This window comes from Rhineura floridana, chromosome 3 (assembly GCF_030035675.1).
Source record: "Rhineura floridana isolate rRhiFlo1 chromosome 3, rRhiFlo1.hap2, whole genome shotgun sequence".
Classification (NCBI taxonomy): domain Eukaryota; kingdom Metazoa; phylum Chordata; class Lepidosauria; order Squamata; family Rhineuridae; genus Rhineura; species Rhineura floridana.
In genome coordinates this window covers 209442874-209465096 of record NC_084482.1, presented here as the reverse complement: position 1 = coordinate 209465096, position 22223 = coordinate 209442874, and the positions used below count along the sequence as shown (strand labels likewise).

General features: G+C 42.0%; 2 protein-coding genes across 2 annotated transcripts in view; both read left to right on the top strand.

Moving 5' to 3' along the window:
* Window positions 1-13533, top strand: part of LOC133381457 (zinc finger and SCAN domain-containing protein 23-like) — a 28279-nt gene extending 14746 nt beyond the window's left edge. The window contains exons 2-6 of the mRNA XM_061620605.1: window positions 5450-5957; window positions 6304-6385; window positions 6685-6769; window positions 7165-7291; window positions 11972-13533. Of these exons, the coding sequence (XP_061476589.1) occupies window positions 5541-5957; window positions 6304-6385; window positions 6685-6769; window positions 7165-7291; window positions 11972-12055 (795 nt within the window). The 5' untranslated portion in view covers window positions 5450-5540 and the 3' untranslated portion in view covers window positions 12056-13533. The remainder of the gene's footprint in view (window positions 1-5449; window positions 5958-6303; window positions 6386-6684; window positions 6770-7164; window positions 7292-11971) is intronic.
* Window positions 13534-16224: 2691 nt separating this feature from the next.
* Window positions 16225-22223, top strand: part of LOC133378919 (zinc finger protein with KRAB and SCAN domains 7-like) — a 32861-nt gene continuing 26862 nt past the window's right edge. Inside the window, exons 1-5 of the mRNA XM_061613532.1 lie at window positions 16225-16297; window positions 18535-19066; window positions 20664-20745; window positions 21097-21173; window positions 21262-21388. Of these exons, the coding sequence (XP_061469516.1) occupies window positions 18650-19066; window positions 20664-20745; window positions 21097-21173; window positions 21262-21388 (703 nt within the window). The 5' untranslated portion in view covers window positions 16225-16297; window positions 18535-18649. The remainder of the gene's footprint in view (window positions 16298-18534; window positions 19067-20663; window positions 20746-21096; window positions 21174-21261; window positions 21389-22223) is intronic.

Sequence of the window (22223 nt, the reverse complement as noted above, 5' to 3'; positions counted from 1 at the left end):
CCTATACTCTGGACAAGAGGCTACTGTAAGGACAGAATATGGAGAAACCAATTGGTTCCCCATCAGAAAAGGTGTGAGACAGGGGTGTATTTTATCACCCTATTTGTTTAATTTATATGCAGAACACATCATGCAGAAAGCGGGATTGGACCAAGATGAAGGAGGTGTGAAAATTGAGGGAGAAATATGTAGATGATACCATACTCTTAGCAGAAACCAGTAATGATCTGAAAGGAATGCTGATGGAGGCACATAGCAACAACAACAGAAGTAGTGATAACTTTCTCTTTCTCTTTATTTAGTCATATTTTAATGATTTAATATAAAGCAAAAAAATTCTTCCCTGCATCTGAGATCTGGCATACTGCTTCTGCATATGGAGGTTTCATTCCTCTGACAGCTGCTCACATGACTCTCACACCAACCATCTGTAATAGCCCTGGGACAATATTTTGATAATGGATTTATTTTATTTGAAACATTTATTTAAAGTATTTCTAGCCCGCTGTTCCATTACTAAGAGCAAACCCTCAGCAGGTGACAATCAAGTACATAAAAATACATAATGAAATGGAGACAATAATCAAGAAATCAGAAGAAGGCTAGGACTGGGGAGGGCAGCTGTGAGAGAACTAGAAAGGTTCTCAAATGCAAAGATGTATTACTGAATACTAAAGTCAGGATAATTCAGACCATGGTATTTCTGATCTCTATATATGGATGTGAAAGTTGGACAGTGAAAAAAACAGATAATGTATTTTTTTTTTAATAAAATCTTTCAAAATTTCTTAAAAACAATTCCAACCAAATGCAAGCTGGGACAAGCTGTCTGCTTAAAAGGCTTGTTGGAAGTGGAAGGCCTTCAACAGGGCAACAGAGAAGGCCCCTGCCTAATGTTTAAGCGGAGGGAATTCCACAGGGTAGGGGCCACCACGCTAAAGGCCCTCTTCATGAGATGGCATCTGCAGCAGGCCCTCACTTTTAGGGCTCAGTGACTGACTGGGCATGAAAGGGGTGAGTCCATCTTCCAGGTATCCTGGTCCCGAGCTGTTTAGAGAAAGTGCCTCGAGAGAGAAGCACCTCAGCCTGTGTGAGGCTGAGTCTCTTGGCCATCTGGAAAGGTCTCTGCCAGGATCAGCTAGCTCAAGAGTGGCCAATGATGTGCCCTGAGCATGTTGCTGGAGTCCAGGTCCCATCAGCCCCAAGCAGCATGGCCCAGGGCCAGGGTTAATGGCTGAAGGTTTCCCATCTTTCACTCATTTCTCCCTCCGTCTCGTGGCCAAGAAAAGAGGCAAACAGCGCTCTACTTCAAGCTCTCTCTATGTACGGATGTGAAAGTTGGACAGTGAAAAAAGTGGACAAGAGACAAATCAACATTTGAAATGTGGTGTTGGAGGAGAGCTTTGCGGATACCATGGACCACGAAAAATACAAAAAAGTTACTTGTTTGAACTGCAGCTCCCATCAGCCCAATCCAGTGGCCATGCTGGCTGGGGCTGATGGGAGTTGTAGTTAGGGTTGCCATATTGCCCGGTTAGCTGGGTTTCACCCAGATTCTTTGCATGCCACCCAGTGCCCATTTAGCCACTTAGGTGGTCCGGATTCTCAGCTTTAATTAAAAAAAAAAAGTTTCTAGGTGGTCCGGTTCTCGGGATATATATAAAAACGTCAGCCACACCCACTGTTAAATCTTTTTTAAAAACAAATCTGTCCTTTATAGCACTTTATAGCTCAGTCTAACCCCGCCCATTCAGGATTGCTGCCAATCAGTGTGAAGCCAGTTTGGTTTACCTGGGCAGTGTCTAGAAAACCTCAATGCAATGTTAGAAAATGGTGGTTCCCCCCCCCCCCGTTTATCTGAAAATCTCATAAATTGGGTAAGTATATACATTTCAGTTTTTTTCCCTCTTGTGTGCAGGAATCAGATCCTGGGCAGTGTTTTCAAAACCTTCCCAATACTTGCTTTTGTGCGGGTAAAAGCATGCTAATCTAATATGCCCAGAGTAAATCCCATTGAATTCAATAGGACTTACTATTGAGTAGACATGGTTATGAATGTGCTGTAAATTAATGGGACTTTTGAGTGAATGTAAAAAAGAAATGTGTTTATGTTCTAACTCTTTCTGTCCTTCTCCAGTCCTATTTTAAAGCAAGTAGGTAGGTATTATAGTTTTTATTCTGTAGGAAACTAATACTGATTTTTTTAAACTAATACTGATTTTTCTGCAACGACCAACTGGTTTGACAATAAACTATTATATGGGCTGTATGTATTTATACATCTGCAGTGTTTTTCTGTGTATGGAGTCTTTCCAACAACCCTATGAGGTAGGGTTGGGAAACCAAGGCAACTCACAATAAGAAATAAATCCCTTTAAAATCTAATAACCATAAAGCAAGAGTAAACAGTTGGAAAACAGCCTAAAGAGGCATGATTCTGAATTTTGGGTTGGGTGAATGAAGTTTATTTATTTATTATTTGATTTATATCCCACCCTTCCTCCAAGTAGGAGCCCAAGGCGGCAAACAAAAGCACTAAAAGCACTTTAAAACATCATAAAAAACAGACTTTAAAATATATTAAAACAACTTTGAAAATATTTTAAAAGCTTTAAAAAGACATCTTTTTTAAAAAAAGAAAAGGCTTAAAAACATATTAAAAAGCAATTCCAACACAACAACAACAAGACTTTATTGCATATAGCCATAGGCCTTTGCAAGATACAAAAGAAATTTAAAATAGATGGGCAAATAAGACATCAGGAGGGCTAAAGTTAGTCCAGACTTTTTTAAAAAAACAATCACAAGACATTGTAGGTCATGATATGTCTCGCTGGCAGCTTCCTAGCTGCCAAGGCAAAGTTGGCCACTGTGACTGTTATTTGTTTGAAGTTGTCGGCTAAAATATTGACTATCAACGCCCAGGAGCTTGTCTCCAGGTGCGAGCAAATATATTGGGCCAAAAATTTCCTTCTAGGATCCTCGTACAAGGGGCAGTGTAACAGGTAATGGGTGATGTCCTCTATCCGGTTACACCCAAAAATACATCTCCGTTCTTTGGCTGGAATTCCCAGATATCTCCTGTCGAGGTATGCCGAGGGCATCATTTGGAACCTAAGTTCCGTGAATGCCCTACGCAATTGAGCGTGTGTCAAAACCTCGAAATAATGTGGTCTGGCATGGTTAACCTTGAATAGGGGGAACCAGGTAGAGAAGGGGGCTACTGCAATTGCTGCCCGGTCTTGACACGTGTCGTGGTCAAAGATCCAGTTCCTGAGCGTGTGTGGGCTGAAGCTTAAATATTTCCCCATAGAAAGATTATAAATCTCTAATTTTGTTTGGCACTGGTGGGCCCATCCCCCGATTCTGTGTTGCTCAGACCAACAGAGTTTGGGAAGGGAGTAGTCATCCATCCTAGATAGTCTCCGCCAGTATCTGAGGTACGCTAGATCAATTCTTGCTGAAAGGGATGGAAGGCCAAGCTCCGCTGTGAGGTGGGCTGAAGGAGCCCCATGAATTCCAACACAGACTCAGACTGGGATAAGGTCTCAACTTAAAAGAACAAGTTGAAAGAACAAGTTCCTTATCACTTGAGGCTGTAGTTCTCTGTACACTTCCCAGTTTCAGTAAGCCCCATTGAATACAGTCGGATTTGCTTCTGAGTAAACAAACATCGGATTGCACTATAAATATATTTACAGATTGTGTAATTCATAAACATATTTGATAGTCATGTTTATATAAATATTTCTTCATACTGTGTCCCAATAAGTATTTGATTTCACACTATGGTTGTAGATGATTTTTTCCTCTACATTTAAGTGTGCCCTTAATCAGCGTCCTCCAAGAGCATCTGTCATGAACCATGCTGTTCAGATCTTGTAAGTTCAGATCTGTGGCTTCCTTTATGGAATCAATCCATCTCTTGTTTGGCCTTCCTCTTTTTCTACTTCCTTCTGTTTTTCCAAGCATTATTATCTTTTCTAGTGAATCATGTCTTCTCATTATGTGTCCAAAGTATGATAACCTCAGTTTCATCCTTTTAGCTTCTAGTGATAGTTCTGGTTTAATTTGGTCTAACACCCAATTATTTGTCTTTTTTGTAGTCCATGGTATCCGCAAAGCTCTTCTCCAACACCACATTTCAAATGCGTTGATTTTTCTCTTACCAGCTTTTTTCACTGTCCAACTTTCACATCCATACATAGAGATCGGAAACACCATGGTGTGAATTATCCTGACTTTAGTGTTCAGTGATACATCTTTACATTTGAGGACCTTTTCTAGTTCTCTCACAGCTGCCCTTCCCAGTCCTAGCCTTCTTCTGATTTCTTGACTATTGTCTCCATTTTGGTTAATGACTGTGCCAAGGTATTGATAATCCTTGACAAGTTCAATGTCCTCATTGTCAACTGTAAAGTTGCATAAATCTTCTGTTGTCATTACTTTAGTCTTTTTGACGTTCAGCTGTAGTCCTGCTTTTGTGCTTTCCTCTTTAACTTTCATCAGCATTCGTTTCAAATCATTACTGGTTTCTGCTAGTAGTATGGTATCATCTGCATATCTTAAATTATGGATATTTCTCCCTCCAATTTTCACACCTCCTTCATCTTGGTCCAATCCTGCTTTCCGTATGACATGTTCTGCGTATAGATTAAATAAGTAATGTGATAAAATACACCCCTGTCTCACACCCTTTCCAATGGGGAACCAATCGGTTTCTCCATATTCTGTTCTTACAGTAGCCTCTTGTGCAGAGTATAGGTTGCGCATCAGGACAATCAGATGCTGTGGCACCCCCATTTCTTTTAAATTTCACTACTTCTATGTGCACAAAATCAAATGGCTGAAATGTCCATAGATACGTTGACAAAATTTATGGCATGAAAATGGAGTTCAGCCTTATGGGAATTTCAACCATATGATGTTGTGTATATACAGACTGTTTGTAGAGTTCATTTAAGTTTGTTGTCCTTGATTTTTTCATTTTATGTTGTTGTTCTGCTAGTCAGGATTACTTTACATAAATCTGTAAAATCTACAGAACATTTTGAAGCCTGGGGGGGGGGGGAACTAGTATTTTCCAAGTTTTTTCAGGGGAAAATTAAAAGTTTGGGGGAAATGGAAAAATATGCAATACTACTTTTTTTTTAGACCCTTTACAGACTGAAAGTCACATTTTACTTTAAGAACATATAATATATTATGTATAACTTGCTTTGCCATTAAAGTATCACATTCAGTATATTAAAAGTATTAAAAGTACGATTCATTAAGACAATAATTACAAATAGAATGTCATAATTCATTAACCAATGACATTAATCAATGTCATAATTCATTAACCATTTCCTCCCTTGGGAAGACCTTGATAGCTAGACTCATATAACTATCTTGGGTAAAACGTTTCCTGAAAGTTCTATAACAAAACAATATATTGGCTTTGCAGAACCTGGTAGCACCTCCAGTCAGGACAGGCTTTGACCTGAGAAAGAAATTGGCCAAAAAAAGAAGTGTCTTCCTTGGTGCACAGATCAAAGATGGAAGAGAAAGATTTTGCTACCCCTGAAACAGGAAGAGGCCCCAATGCTATTAAGATTTGGAGCAGTGGGGAATTCTGGGAAAGCTCTGTGCAGAAGATCCTGAGTGAGGAAGACACCCTCAGCTTAGATGCACAGCACCAGCGTTTCAGGGAGATCCGCTACCAGGAGTCTGAGGGACCCCGAGAGGTTTGCAGCCGACTCCATCTTCTTTGCCATCGGTGGCTGAAGCCAGAGCGACACACAAAGAACCAGATGCTGGACCTGGTGATCCTGGAGCAGTTCCTGACTATCCTTCCACCGGAGATGGAGAGCTGGGTGAGGGAATGTGGAGCGGAGACCAGTTCCCAGGCGGTGGCCCTGGCCGAAGGTTTCCTCCTGAGCCAGGCAGAGGAGAAGAAGCAGGAAGAGCGGCAGGTGAGAGTGTTTCATCTAGATCATGGACAGCCAACATGCTGCCCTCCAGATGTAAGTGGACTGCAGCTTCCATAATCCCTGAGCATTGTCCATGTTGGCTGGGGCTGATTGTATTTTGCATCCAGCAACATGCGGAGGGCACCACCATAAGCTAACCCTGATCAAGCTATTCCCAAGGGACTCAGAATGTGAGGGGACATATTCCAAAATCCTTTATTAATTTTCCAACTTTCTCTGGAAACCATCCAAGGAAGGATATCCAGTACCCCAAAGGTTTTCCCCCTCTGCCATTCCTCTTCTGATCCTTCTCTCCGTTTGATGTCTTCAACCCTTATTGCTGTTTCAGGTAAAGGAACTGTTGACGGAAAAGAGAACTAATTTCCCTGAACCAGAGAGAACTCCATCAGACAGCAGACAATGGCCTTTAGGTAAGGATCAATGGGATGTATCTCAGTTTGATCTCTCTGTGTAAATTTTGAAAGAAATCGATGGACTCCTTTAATCTTTTGGGGGAAGACACCAGTCTCCAGCCTTTTCCGCAGCTTTAAAATGCAGGAAAAAGAGCGCCAACAGGGTGAGTTGCGTTTTTACACGTCCGAAATATAAAATGGGTATCAACATCTGAAATGCACTCAACAGATAAGACTTTTCCTAAGTTAGACATGCAACCTTTAATCTCTGAGTCACGCATGTGCTCACGGCTTCCTGGCACATTTGTCTCTTCCAGGCGATGGAATGATGCCAGCAAGACCTCCTCACCATCTCTTCTTTGTGGTGGTGAAGCAGAAGGATCTGCGGTGGAACCGGATCAGGTAGGAGGACAGATCCCTTTGAGGAAGAGACTGGGGGCAGCCTGGGTGCCTTTGTCCCTTGCTCACCTCTCTCCCTTGCTCACCTCTTTTGAAAAGCAAATTGCCAGTGTTTCAAGGAGACATGATGTAGGAGTAAGTAATGGGGGATGTCAAATACCCCAATATCTGTTGGGAGACAAATTCTAAACATGGCTCCTCCAAAAAATTCCTGACTTGTGTTGCTGATAACTTTCTCCTACTTCTCTCAAAGCTGCCCTCAGCAAAGGCTGTGAATGCCACTGATGAAGGTTTCAGTCCTGAGAATGATGACCAGCCACCTCACCTTAAGTAGCGTTTTGCATCTAGCTAGTAGATTGTCTTTATCTATGCGGAGGAAATGTTTTTTTGACTTTCAGGGTCCCGTTTCCTTTGAGGATTTGGTTGTGTATTTCACAGAAGAGGAGTGGGCTCTGCTGGATCCTGACCAGAGAGCTCTGCACAAGGAAGTCATGGAGGAGAATTGCAGGTTTCTGGCCTCTCTCGGTAAGGCTCCTTGTTGCAAAATATTTATCTGTTTCCAAATTCCATATTTCTATATTTGATAAATCCCAATATTCTAGTGTAGCCCAGGAAGGCCACCCCCACAGTCTCTAGGATTCTTACCTCTCTTCAGGTAACCTTAAAGAGAGAGGTTCTGTATCCTCAATGAATGAATGAATGAAACTTTATTTTTACCCCGCCCCTTTTCCAAACTGGAACTCAGGGCGGCTTACAAATAAAACTACATGTAATTAAAAACATACAAAAATATACAATTAAGGTATACAATTAAACTATACGCAACCTTACAACCATGAAACAGGCACTTAAAATACTAAAAAACAATTTAGAATAATACAAATAACAGCATAAAACAATAAACAAACCTTGTAGAGCCCACTGAATGCACATCTGCTAGTTATGCCCTTCGATCAACAGCCTTTTGAAATCTTTCTTTCATAGTTGTCAGTTTGTGGTAGCCTTGCGGTAGTTTTCTCATTGGTCTTTTTTTTTTTACAATAATTTTTATTCAAATTTTCATAAAACATAGAAAACAAAATCATAAAACATTCAAAGACAAAAAACAAAACAAAACAAAAATGATTAAACAAAAAAAAATAAAATGTTGACTTCCCATTTGTCACATATCAAATCAGTTATAGGTCTACAATATATAACAATCCTGTCTCTTAAATCATATTATAAAATCACTTTCCTCCAGTAGTTATCTTAATTAATCATCAAATCTCATAAACATTACTTTATTCTTTCCACAAAAAGTCAAAGAGAGGTTTCAATTCTTTAAGAAATATATCTATCAATTTTTCTCCAAATAAACATGTCAATTAATCCATCTCGTTAATAATTATAATAATCTTATTGTCATAATCATAGTCCAAATAAACATTTCGATTAATCCATCTCATCAGAATCTGTTAGGTCCAATAATTTCAATAGCCATTATTCCATTATCCCTATTAGTTCCATCTTCCATCTTCAATAGTCCTGTTAAGTCCAGTAATTTCAGTGTCCAATCTTCCATTATCAGTATTCCATAATAATCTTGCTGTTGTAGCCATAGTCATATAATAAGAGTCTGATGGGAATTTCCTCTATCCCAAATATTTTCTTGCCATCCATTCTGAATAAGTTGCTGAAACATTGTTGTAAATTCATATCTGTGTTCTTCTTTTTTAGAAAATGCACTGGCTCATCTCTTAAGAGTTTTTCCATTGTCACATGACTGCAGTTAATTCCATAGATTTTCTCTATATCAAGCTCCATCACATCATTCCAGTCCAGAAGATTATCCAAGCCATTGATAACTTTATCTCTAATATCTTCATTAATTTCTTCAGAGATAACGTTAAATTCCAAACAGTAGATTTTATTTCTAAAATCCATAAACTCCAGATCTTTTTCCAATTCCACATTTGTTCCAATCTCCAGGGCTTGTATCTTCCCTTTATTTTTTCTTTTCTCATCTCTGATCTCATTCTCCTCTCTCACAGGGTCCCCTATTTCTTTAAACTCCTGCGTCATTTTGCTCAGTTCAATTTTCAGCTCCTTACTACCCTGTCGCAGGGTTTGTTTCGTTATCTCAATCTCATCCATTATTTTCTGAAACATAATTACTTCCAGATTCTCAGCCACTTTCTTGATTGCCATTTTTAAAACCACGAAAACAAAGCAAAACAAAAATAAAGAAGAACCACTTCTTATTTCAGCAACAATTGGGTTAATATTCCAGGCTTGATGACATCACAGTATAAACAGAGCAACCTGCCTTATCTCTCTATGTTCAAGAATGCAAAATAAATTTAGTTCCCAGCATCAAAACAGTTAGTGGCGTCGTGAAGAAGCAGATTCGTCAAAATAAAATAGACCAAAAAGAGAATAGTCCCAGACAATATAATATTCCTCGGAATAGAAATCAGGAATAGAAATCCCTCTTCTGTTTATTATCTTTAGAATGCACTTCCAGGACAGCTTTTTGCGACAGAAACAGAGATAAGCTGTTAATTTCGTGAATAACAGAGAAGAGCTATATCTCACCCAGAAGTTGTCCAAAGCCGATCAATCTGACAAATCTCCTTTTGCTGCAACAATTTAAACCAAGTAAAAAAAATAATAGAAAGAAGGGTGCTTGCCTGTTAGTCCGTTCTCTCTTTCAAGAAAAGATAAACGTATCGCTTAAGCAGATAGAGCTTGTTAGGAAGTCCGTCCGGCATTGTTGGCTGGACCTTATCTCATAAATTAATGAAATCCAGTCCTCCCAACAAAAACAGGCTTTGAGGTTGATCTCTACGTTTCTCCCTGCCCGGGAGAAATTTCATCAGTCAAAAAAAAAAAATGTTCTGACTGATTTATATCTGAATAAGCTTCTTTTGAGGCGGGAGCCCGTCCCAAAAGCAGGCACAAGCGAAGTCACCCTTCCCGGAAGTCCGGTAGTTTTCTCATTGGTCAAAGAGAGTATGAGTTATGCCCATGAATCTTTATTGGCCAGCTATAAACGACTACAGTACAAGAGGGTAGAAATAAGTAATGTTAACATATTTCCGCAAACACACGTACGGAAGAGATCTAAGGAATACCACTTCCCCTCCAAAACAAAACGCACAGTGACTGACCCTCCACATAAACAGCATGGATGCATCTCACTTGTTATGTGCCTTCAAATTGATCATGACTTATGGCGACCCTATGAAGCTCACTGGGTGACCTTGGGCCAGTCACTGCCTCTCAGCCTCAGAGGAAGGCAATGGTAAACCACCTCTGAATACTGCTTACCATGAAAACCCTATTCACAGGGTCGCCATAAGTCAGAATCAGCTTGAAGGCAGTCCATTTCCATTTTTATGAATCAGCAACCTCCAATAGCATCTGTCATGAACCATCCTGTTCAGATCTTGTAAGTTCAGGTCTGTGGCTTCTTTTATGGAATCAATCCATCTCTTGTTTGGCCTTCCTCTTTTTCTACTCCCTTCTGTTTTTCCCAGCATTATTGTCTTTTCTAGTGAATCAGGTCTTCTCATGAATGTCCAAAGTAAGATAACCTCAGTTTCATCATTTTAGCTTCTAGTGACAGTTCTGGTTTAATTTGTTCTAACACCCAATTACTGGACTTTTTCGCAGTCCATGATATGCACAAAGCTCTCCTCCAACACCACATTTCAAATGAGTTTATTTTTCTCTTACCTGTTTTTTTCACTGTCCAACTTTCACATCCATACATAAGAGATTGGGAATACCATGGTCTGAATGATCCTGACTTTGATGTTCAGTGATACATCTTTGCATTTGAGGACCTTTCCTAGTTCTCTCACAGCTGCCCTTCCCAGTCCTAGCCTTCTTCTGATTTCTTGACTATTGTCTCCATTTTGGTTAATGACTGTGCTGAGGTATTGATAATCCTTGACAAGTTCAATGTCCTCATTGTCAACTTTAAAGTTATATAAATCTTCTGTTGTCATTACTTTAGTCTTTTTGACGTTCAGCTGTAGTCCTGCTTTTGTGCTTTCCTCTTTAACTTTCATCAGCATTCATTTCAAATCATTCTGGTTTCTGCTAGTACTGTATCTCACCTACCCCGCTTGATTTGTTTTATGACTGGCTCTTTTATTTTACTCTGGCTTCACATTTGGTTTGCAAGGGAATCCTGGAATTTCTCACTAAAACTTTTCCCCTTGGGCTAAGCCCGCAGAGCTAAGCTTTATTTTGGTTTCTGTAGGATTTTGCCTTTTGATCTTTGGGATCAAATTCCAAAGTGCCCCTCTGTGTTTACATTTCTTCCAAAAGGTGGGATGGAGAAAAGGATCCTGGAAAATGGGGCTTGGAAATTCTCTCCTACATCCGGAGAGATTAGGAAGTGGAAGGAAGATCATCTTGACCAGTGGCAACTCACCTTTATTTTTTGGGGGTGTGGATAGGGAGGACCCTTATAGGATAGGGGTAGCCAATATGGTGCCCTGTTGTTGGATATCAGCTCCCTTCATTCCTGACCATTTTCCTTTTATTTTTTATGTATTAAAACATTCCTAAACCTTCATTCCATTAAATAAGAGTTCATATTTTGGGGAAAATATTTGACATCAATACAAAATATTAAAACCACAACATAATACAACAGTTTATCAGTCAGCTGGAGACATTAAGAGCCACAATAACTGCAAATACAGATGAGATCTATCATAGAATCCTGGAACCCCAACTTAACTGCCCAGCACAGCTGAGGGCTTCTTACAAGATCCTTTGGCTGGAGCAGTTAGGAATGGACCTTGGGATATGCTGTGCCACTGAATGATGGATTTTTGATTATATCACACTTGTATCCTCCACTTCCTTTCATTGCTCTTAATAGTTCAGAAGAGAATCTACATGGTTGTTTTATTTATTTGTATAAGAATCTTGTGGATTTGGCTTGGCTGAGAGTGATTAGCCCAAGAGCCCAATCTCTGAGATGGAAGCTGGACCCAGGTCTTCATGGTCAAAATCTAACAGACCCTATCATGCCTGCTGTCAGTTAATGCCAGTCAAGAGAGGCAGTTAAATCTGCAGTAAGATCTACCTCCCATCTAACTCCTTCCAGATTTTCTTGTATCCCAAATATTCATGGAAGTTGTTCAGTGATTTCATGCTCCATTTCTTCCTCAGATTCTAATCAGTTTTCTGTCTCCATTGCAGAAGATGACGAATGTGAAACCAAGAATAAGGGAGAACTACTTGGGAAAAAGACACAGGAAAGAGGCAGATGCAGAAAGAGGTTAGAGCAGAGAAGGAAAACTGAATCTCACTGCAAATTCCACACAGAGAAGAAATAAATGCCTGGAATGTGGAAAGACCTTCAGAGCCAATTCTAAACTTTTTATCCACCAAAGAATTCATACAGGGGAGAAACCATATAAATGTTTTGAGTGTGGAAAAGGCTTCAGAGATGGTTATAAACTAAGTCGTCATCAAAGAATTCACACCGGGGAGAAACCGTATGTATGTTTGGAGTGTGGAAAAGGCTTCAGAGATGGTTCTAAACTAACTTGTCATCAAAGAATTCATACTGGGGAGAAACCATATAAATGCTTGGATACATCTCACACATCATGAAAGAATTCATACAGGGGAGAAACCATATAAATGTTTTGAGTGTGGAAAAAGTTTTAGTCGGAAGAAAAATCTCACAAAACATCAAAGAATTCACACCAGAGAGAAACCATATAGATGCTTTGAGTGTGGAAAGGGCTTCATTCAGAAGATATTTTTCACTAATCATCAAAGAATTCACACAGGGGAGAAACCATATCGGTACTTGGAATGTGGAAAGAGCTACAATCAGAAGGGACAACTCACTGTCCATAAAAGAATTCATACAGGGGAGAATCCATATAAATGTTTTGAGTGTGGAAAAGGCTTCAGAGATGGTTATAAACTAACTTGTCATAAATTCATACTGGGGAGAAACCATATAAATGCTTGGAATGTGGAAAGAACTTCGGCCAGAAGATACATCTCACACATCATGAAATAATTCATACAGGGGAGAAACCATATAAATGTTTTGAGGGTGGAAAAAGTTTCAGTCGGAAGAAAAATCTCACAAATCATCAAAGAATTCACACGGGAGAAACTGTATCAGTGCTTGGAATGTGGAAAGAGCTACAATCAGAAGAAACAACTCACTGTTCATAAAAGAATTCACACTGGTGAGAAACCAAATCAATGCTTGGAATGTAGAAAGAGCTTCAGTCACAGTTCTAGCCTTTCTTCCCATCAAAAAATCCACACAGGAGAAGCCATATAAATGCTTGAAATGAGAAGAGAGCTTTCATTGGAAAGAACAGCTCACTACTCATCAAAGAATTCAAATGGGAGAAAAACCAAATAAATGCTTGTAATGTGGAAAGAACTTCAGTAGAAGGTCCTCTCTCAGTTCCCATAAAAAAATTCACATACGGGAAAAGCTCTTTTTTAAAAAAAGGTGTGCAGAGGGGAGGAAGTGTGAAAGAGTTTCAAAAGGAGTGCAAACTTTTGTTGTCATCAACAAATTCACAAAGGACCCAGTCAGGTACTTCACACCATTAGGTAGTGAGGCTGGCAGATTGATTCACTGTACTTGCATATCTTTGTGTGCTGAGATCTCTATTGTTTTTATCTTCTTCCTTTGCTGTGAGTGTAACGAGCACTGTACTCTGTTCTTCTTTTCTGTTTTAATGTTCTTTTTATGCGCTTCTTGGAAGATCAATAAGATATATTTCCCAAAAAAAATTCACAAAGGGAGAGAAACGATATTAATGCCTGAGTGTAGTAAAAGATTCAGTAAGCTCATTTCTCATCAAAGAATACACACAGGATGATTCCATATATATGCTTGTGAAAGTGAGGGCCATAATGTGCCCCAGTGGGCAAGAGGGTGGTGACAAAACAGACCCTGAGAGGCTAAAATCCATTTGGAAATATTTGTTTTCAGTCCTGCAGCAAAAAAACCAGTGAATGCATTTTTGCCTATGAAAGGTGTAAACATAGCAGGGCTGTGTATACAGAAGAGGGTTAAATGCACATGTGGCTCTCAGAGATGCGCATTCTTCCATACATGAGAGCTTTAAATTGAACTATATTTCTTCTCCTTACTAGTGAGCGGTACTTGATGGGATGTATTCATATTGTGTGTGGGGTTTTGTTCCCATCCCTCTATTTTGTTCCCCACCCTCCCTGAGTTCTAGAAACCAGAGTCACTGTGGGCACGTGTGCAGGTTTATTTATTTATTTTTGAGATACAACGGGCTGTATTCGACATAGCCATAAGCAGATAATTCTGTTAGCCCACAGATTTCTCCTTGCACAACGGAACAATCTCCCCCGATCCTTCCCCCTTGTGCCCCTAAATCTCTTCTGCGTTTTCCCTCAGACCTCCAGAGCAGATTGGGGGTCGGTGCGGGGTGCAAATGGGGGAGGGAATTCCATTACGCTACCTCTACAATAGGTAAACTTTTTCACTGAATGCTTTCCTAGTTTTCCTGTTATAGCAGACTTGCACAAAAGTGGGTTAATTTTTTTTAATGTGCTAGCCTCACCAGTAGCCCATCCTCCCTGAGAGCCAGAAACTTGACATTCATTGCCTGCAGGTATTATTTATTTATTTATATGCAGAACCACTAAGGAGAAACCATATCAATGCTTGGGATGTGGAAAGGGCTTCAGAGACAGTTCAAACCTTTCTTCTTGTAAATGACTTCATATAAACTCATACAGAAGAGAATCCGTATCAGTTCTTGGAGTGTAGAAAGAGCTTTGCTAGAAACACAAACTTCTGTTATCACAGAATTCATAAGGTGTGTGTGGAGGGAGGAAACATTAATGCTTGGAGTGTAGAAAAATCTTCAGTAAGAAGGTAGAGCTTATTACTCATGAAAGTGCTATTGCTGTTTTATTCATTTTAGACTGTTTTCATGAAATTTAAATAAAATATTGCACACCATTTAGAGATTTTAAAAATATTAAGAGGCCTATTTTTAAATAAATAAATGTATTTTATTTATTAAATTTATATCCTGCCCTTCCTTCCAGAAGGAGTCCAGGGTGGCAAACAAAAACACTAAAAACACTCTTAAAACATCTTAAAGCAAAAGACTTCAGTAGTGTAGCGACAAATTTAGAAGTGCAGGGTCCCTTTTGATGGCCATGCTAAGTCCCCTCACAGCCAATCCTTCTCACTCACTCGCTTCCTCTCTGTTGTCATCTCCACACTCCTCAGATTTTCCCATGTGCAACTTCTCCCACAACTACAGATGCCCCTAGGAGCCAATCAGCATGAAAGGGGAGGGTGTTAGCTACTGAGGAGAGTCTTCTCAGTGGCTGACTCATCTCCTTTCACTCTGGCTCCAATCAGCAGGGAAGGACAAGAAAGCATGTTAGAAGACTCTTCTGAGTGGCCAACATACTCCCCTTTCATGCTGATTGGCTCATAGGATGCTGGTGACGTTGCTTCCAGAAAAGGAAAGGGTGTGACCCCCTGAGACCCTGGACCACTACACCCCTGAAAGACTTTAAAATATATTAAAACAAACCATCTTTCAATACATCTTTAAAAAAACACACCAACACTTTAAAAACATCTTAATAAGCAGTTCCGACCCAGATGCAGTTAAAGGATCTAAGGCAGCCTTCCCCAAGCCTCAATAAAAATGGACCAGAACCTGACACAAGAGAAAGCCAATTCCTTGTCTCTTTCCCTCACAAATAGGCTTGGTTACAGCTGACAGAGACAAGCAGGCGTCAGGAATAGCTGTCCTCTCTCGTTCCAAAGTCGCCTGACTCAGGGCCCTTGAATTCAGTTGACAGAGGATGGATCCTAAAATACAGCAGACAGAAGGTCCTGCTTTGCTGACCGTTTAAAAGGCAGAAGGCCAGGTTCCTGGCACCCATGTTGCACACCTCTGCAGCGAACCCTCTCCCCTTCCTTGCTTATGGGCTCCTAAGGACATCTGTTGTTGTGCGAGAAGCATTCACAAGGATCTCATTCTCAACCCAGCAGCAAAAAAGGGGTGTGTGACTGTGACTATTGTGAAGGGACCTACTGATGTAGGGAGATGATGGGAATTTGCTGCTACTTGCGGGTGGGTGGTGATGGAGAACTGATCATAAGACAGGAAGGCTAGCTTACAGCCTTCTCTGCCAGCTTCCTACGACTTGGGGGGGGGAGGGAAGAGTCTGAGTACCCCCCTGAGGGGTCAAGCCAGCCGCCATCTCTGTGCAATTCATGTTTCCTCCTAGACTCTGGCTTTGAGAGAGGCATCGAGAGTGATCTGACAGCTTGGCCTTCTAAGGGTTAAGGCCAGCTTAACTAGACTCCTAGAGAGGAAGGGAACTGGAGGACAAGGTGGAGGATGTGTCCTCTAGAGCAAATGCATCTCCCCCCTCCCCCCCAAAAACAGTCTCTTCCTGCCTGGTTCTTCCCTTGCAAGAAAGTGGCTTCTCTTTTCCTCCAAGCGTTGCATGGGTGGCCCCTTCTGGGATCTGGTGAGACCCTCCCTCTTTTGTGCATTTGGGTGAAGGGGAGTCCCAGGGGTGCAGAGGAGGTCAGTTGGTCCATCTGGGATCCCCCCCCCCAAAAAAAACCCCAGATCAGGGAGCGAAGCTTCTTTCTTGCCGCCTCTCTGCAGAGCCTGGGAATCAAAGGCAGATAATGAACAAATTTTCATTCAAGAGTGTTTTAAAAAAACCAATTCAGGCATTTAATGATAGCAGGCATTTACAGGTTTAAAACGAAGCTGCAAAAGCCTGCCATTTTCATGATGATTTCATATTGCTTTCCCATGGTTTTTATGTCGCTGTATTCTTATTCTTATTCTTTATTTATATCCCGCCATCCTTCCAACACTGGAACTCACGGCGTCTTCCAGATAAAAACACATATAATTAAAACATACAAAATCTACATTACAATAGAATTAAACTATATCCAGTATTAAAACCATTCAAACTGATAGCTAAAAGAGAATCAAAGCCAATTTAAAATAATGATATTTGGCATTAGCAGTGCAGGTCCCAGCAGTCCTGTCTTTAGCATAAATCAGTACCAAAAGCTTGTTGAAATAGGAAAGTCTGTGTGCTTGACGCTGGAAGGACTACAGGGAGGGGGTCATTCTTATATCCTTAGGGAGAGAATTCCACAGCCTAGGGGCCGCCACCGAGAAGGCCCTATCCCACGTCCCCACCAGTCGAACTTGAGAGGAAGTGGGTATGGAGAGAAGGGCCTCTCCTAAAGATCTCAGGGCCCAGGCAGGTTCATACCCGGGCAGGTTCATATCCGTGTGGCGTAGTGGTTAGAGTGTTGGACTACGACCTGGGCGACCAGGGTTTGAATCTCCACACAGCCATGAAGCTCACTGGATGACCTTGGGCCAGTGACTGCCTCTCAGCCTCAGAGGAAGGCAATGGTCAACCCCCTCTGAATACCATTTACCATGAAAACCCTATTCATAGGGTCGACATAAGTTGGAATCGACTTGAAGGCAGTCCATTTCCATTCCACCCCGCGCTGATGTTTTCAGAAAGGGAGGAATATAAATGCTTTTATAAATGAATGAATAAACTATAGCCCGATCAGGAACATGTGCAGCAACGTTTATCAAAGCCTTTCCTCAAACTATGGAAAAGTACGAACTGTAAGATTATGGTGAAGATGTATATACAGAAATTTTCGAGTTGTCAATAGATCTTAACAGAAGTGCTTACTTACACATAAAGAGGAAAAAATACGTTAAGCACATTGCCTTCTGTTAGTAATTACACAATAGAACTCTTTTTAATTTTTGTTGCTGTTGGGTTTTTTTCTGTTTTGGAAAGGATTAAAACACACACACACCATAGATGATGACAGTCCTGCAATGCAACTGGATGGACATGTGTCCCCCGCCCTCCAAAAAAAAGGAAGGGTAAGAGGAGGCTATGAGGAGAGACAGAAAGAACTAGGCATGTTTAGCCTGGAGAAGAGAAGACTGAGCGGAGGTATGATAGCATTCTGCAAGTACAGTAGGGCCCCACTCATATGGCGGGTTACGTTCCAGACCTCCGCCTAAAAGCGAAACCCACTGAAAAGCGGAACTCCGTCAATAAAATGGTGCCCAACGCCCAAAAAACACTGTAAAAGCGGAACAAGCACCGTATGAGTGGGGCCTTACTCTAATTGAAAGCCACTGTATTAGCAGGCTGCCAAAAAGCGGGCTGCCAAAAAGCAGGGCCCTACTGTAGTTGAAAGGTTGTCACACAGAGGAGGTCTGGGATCTCTTCTTGATCGTCCCAGAGTGCAGGACACAGAATAATGGGCTCAAGTTGCAGGAAGCCAGATTTCGACAATGTCAGGAAAAACTTAACTGTTAGAGCGGTACAACAATGGAACGAATTACCTAGGAAGGTTGTGGACTCTCCAACTCTGCAGACATTCAAGAGGCACCTGGCAGCCACCTGTCGGGGATGCTTGAACTTGGATTCCTGCATTGAGCAGGGGGTTGGACTTGATGGCCTTACAGGCCCCTTCCAACTCTACTATTCTGTGATGCTGTGACCCATGTTAGTCCATGACCTTCACACGGCATAGCCCCCGGCCCATCTGTAGTTTCTCTTAGCATTCATTTACTTTTCTTTCCAAGACAAGACCTAGTTGCAAGCCAGACTCACTGACGCTAGCTCAGGGAATGTTTTCCTGTCCTGACAGTATCACAATTCTATAACGGAACAACGTCTTGGCTTTGCAGGACCTCATAGCATCTCCAGTTAGGGCAATCTTAGCCTTGAGGCATAAATTAACTGACAACAACAAAGTTCCTTGTGCCCTGTTGGAGGCTTCCTTGGAGCACACCCAAATCAAAGATGGAAGAGGAAGACTCAGCTGCCCCTGAATCAGGAAGAGGCCCCAATACCATTGAGACTGGGAGCAGTGGGGAATTCTGGGAAAGAACCATGCAGAAGATCTCTGGTGAGGAGGACACCCTCAGCAAAGATGTCCAGTGCCGTCGGTTCAGGAAGTTCTGCTACCAGAAGGCTGAGGGCCCCCGAGTGGTTTGCAGCCAACTCCACCATCTTTGCCATCAGTGGCTGAAGCCAGAGTGGCACACAAAGAAACAGATCCTGGACTTGGTGATCCTGGAGCAGTTCCTGGCTGTCCTGCCCCCAGAGATAGCGAGCTGGGTGAGGGAGTGTGGAGCGGAGACCAGTTCCCAGGCGGTGGCCCTGGCCGAAGGTTTCCTCCTGAGCCTGGCAGAGGACGAGAAGCAGGAAGAGCAGCAGGTGAGAGGGTTTCATCTGGGTCATTCCAAGGGACTCAGCATGTGAGGGAGGATATCCCAAAACTGTACCTCTGCCCAGAAGAAAGAGGCAAGGCACAGGTAGCTGGATGAACTAGGGCCATGTCTTTCCCAAAGAGATTACAAAAGAGACCTGCAGAAACCTGTCTGTGTAGAAACGGTGTAGATGGGTCTGAGTTGCATGCAGACTCATCTGCCTGCTTCCCGGAGGTCATACCTTTGGATGCAGAGGGAGCCCAATTTACTGCGCCCAGCCCCAAAGGGTCAGTTCTTTGAGCCATGAAACTCACTGCGTGACCTTGGGCCAGTCGCCAGCTCTGAGCCTAACCTACCCCACAGGGTTGCTCTGTGGATAAAATGGGGGGGGGGAACCATGTCTGCCACCTTGAGCTCCTTGGAGGAAAAAGTCGGATATGAATGTCATAAATGAAATAAAAGTAACCCTAAGGAGCCAGTCTCAAGATCCCCCTAGGCTCATAAAGGAGGGTCAGGATGTTGCCCCATAAGTCTGCTTACACTATTTCCTACTCTGTTCCTCTATTGTCATAATTGACGTCGTTTTATTCATCACTTTGAGTGTAAGTTCCCGTGGCAATGTACAACACGTGACAGGGGGATAAAATCGCAGGAGTAGGAAGATAGTACAAAATGGACGCTTGTGGCCGAGGACCTCTTCACCCCCGTTGGGACAGCGCGATGGAACAAAGATGTCTTCAGTTGTTCCCAGCAGTTGTGGCCAAACCTACTTAAGTCAGGTGCCACCAAAGCGAGTTCTCCATATCACTAACCCCCCCCCCCAGCTGCAAGTAGGCAACCCCCCCACCCCCCTCAGCACCCCAGGCCAGTCAGGGTGCTGGGCACAACTGTTCCGAATTGGCCCTGCAGCATATGGAATTGCTTATACTGCCAACTGTAGGGTGGAAGGGTGAAATGAAGAGAAAGTGAACTGGGACAGTGACAGATTATTATTGTTGTTGTTATTTATTATTTATTTATTATTATTATTATTACCCACCCTTCACCAGAAGGTCCAAGGCATGTCACAACATTAAGAACAGTTTAAAACAAGCTACAAGCTATAAAGCCAGGTGACATACTCCTCACCCTTGGCGCACATGAAGCCTCGGCATGTGTGTTTATGAATCATCCAAGGAGTAGTGTAGCGGCAAATTTAGAAGTGCGGGGTCCCTTCATGATAGTCACCCCATGCCCCATCACAGCCATGGCCTTTTCCCACTTTCCCTGGCTCTCCCTGTCATCTCATGAGTCCACACTCTGCTACAACAGACACCCCTAGGAGCCAAGCAGTATGGAAGTGTGTGTGTGTGTGTTAGCTACTGGGAAGAGTCTTCTCAGTGAGCACAAAAAGACAAGGACTCTTCTAAGTGGCTAATTCACTCCCTTTTCCTGTGATTTCACCCTGCTCCCAAAAAAGTAATGGGTCAATGACCCCCCGTGACCTCGGATGACTATGTCCCTCCATTCAAAGGAGGATATCTGATACCACTCAGAATCTTGTCTTTGTTATTCCTTTTCTAATCCTCCCCATTTGATGCCATCACTTCTTATTGCTGTTCCAGGTAAAAAGTCTGTTTGCAGAACTGGGCACTGATTTCCCTGAGGCAGAGAAGGCTCCATCAGACCCCAGGCAGAGGCCGCTGGGTAAGGATTAGTGGGATGTATCTCAATTTGGCCCCTGTTGATTTTGCAGGAAACCCATAGGCTCCTTTCACCTTTTGGATAGAAGAAGCCTTTCCCATGGCTCAAAAATGCCCTTATTTGCAACTCTTCACTCACGTTATGCATGGCAACCGGCACTTTGATTTGTGGCCAAGAGCCCAAAGCAGGAGAGAGATGTTTTTCCACAACTGAAACCTCGATGTGGGTGCAAACATCTGGAATGCACTCAACAGATAAGGTGTTTTCTAATGCCAATGTGTAGTTATACATGCATTGCTCAATCTCCAAGGCGAGCATGTGCAACTGGCTTCTCATCACCTTTCTGTCTCGCAGGCGATAATGGCGTGATACCTACTCAGGTATCACATCTCCATCGCGGAGCGGAAGCAGCTGCTGTGGACCTGGATCAGGTAGGTGGACTGATGAGTGCCTCTCCTTAATATCGCTAATAGATAATCTTTATGCTATCTCTGAGGAAATGTTTTATTTTTCTTTTAGCATTTAGTCACCCTCGAAGATGTGGCTGTGTACTTCACAGAGGAGGAGTGGGCCCTGCTGGATCCTGACCAGAGAGCTCTACATAGGGAAGTCACGGAGGAGAATTGTGGGACTCTGGCCTCTCTCGGTAAGACCCCCTCTTGGATCATAATATCTGTTTCAGAATTGAACATTTTTATAGGTGAATGAACCTCAGTAGTTTGATGTAGCTCTACAGCATCTGGGATTCTTACCTCCTTCAGTTAGCCTTGAATGGACAGCTATCTTGCTGCTGTTGTTATGTGCCTTCAAGTTGATTACGACTTATGGCAACCCTATGAATCAGCGATCTCCAATACCACCTATTATAAACCACCCTGTTCAGATCTTGTAAGTTCAGGTCTGTGGCTTCCTTTATGGAATCAATCCATCTCATTTGGTCTTCCTCTTTTTCTACCCCCTTCTGTTTTTCCCAGCATTATTGTCTTTTCTAGTGAATCATGTCTTCTCATTAATTGTCCAAAGTATGATAACCTCAGTTCCATCATTTTACTTCTAGTGACAGTTCTGGTTTAATTTGTTCTAACACCCAATTATTTGTCTTTTTCGCAGTCCATGGTATGCGCAAAGCTCTTCTCCAACACCACATTTCAAATGAATTGATTTTTCTCTTATCCACTTTTTTCACTGTCCAACTTTCATATCCACATGGTCTGAATGATCCTGACTTTGGTGTTCAGTGATACATCTTTGCATTTGAGGACCTTTTCTAGTTCTCTCATAGCTGCCCTCGCCAGTTCCCTTCTACAGCTATCTATTGATTGTCTCTGAATAACCATCCTCCAGTTACGGCTTTCTAAATAATGGCCCAAATGGTGTGAATTGGCCAGGCCTTTTGAAATATAAATCTTAAAAATTGTTAGGAAGGCAGAACAAGCCTCTAGTCATTTTCTGGTTAGTTAAGGACACTGACTTCTACTGGT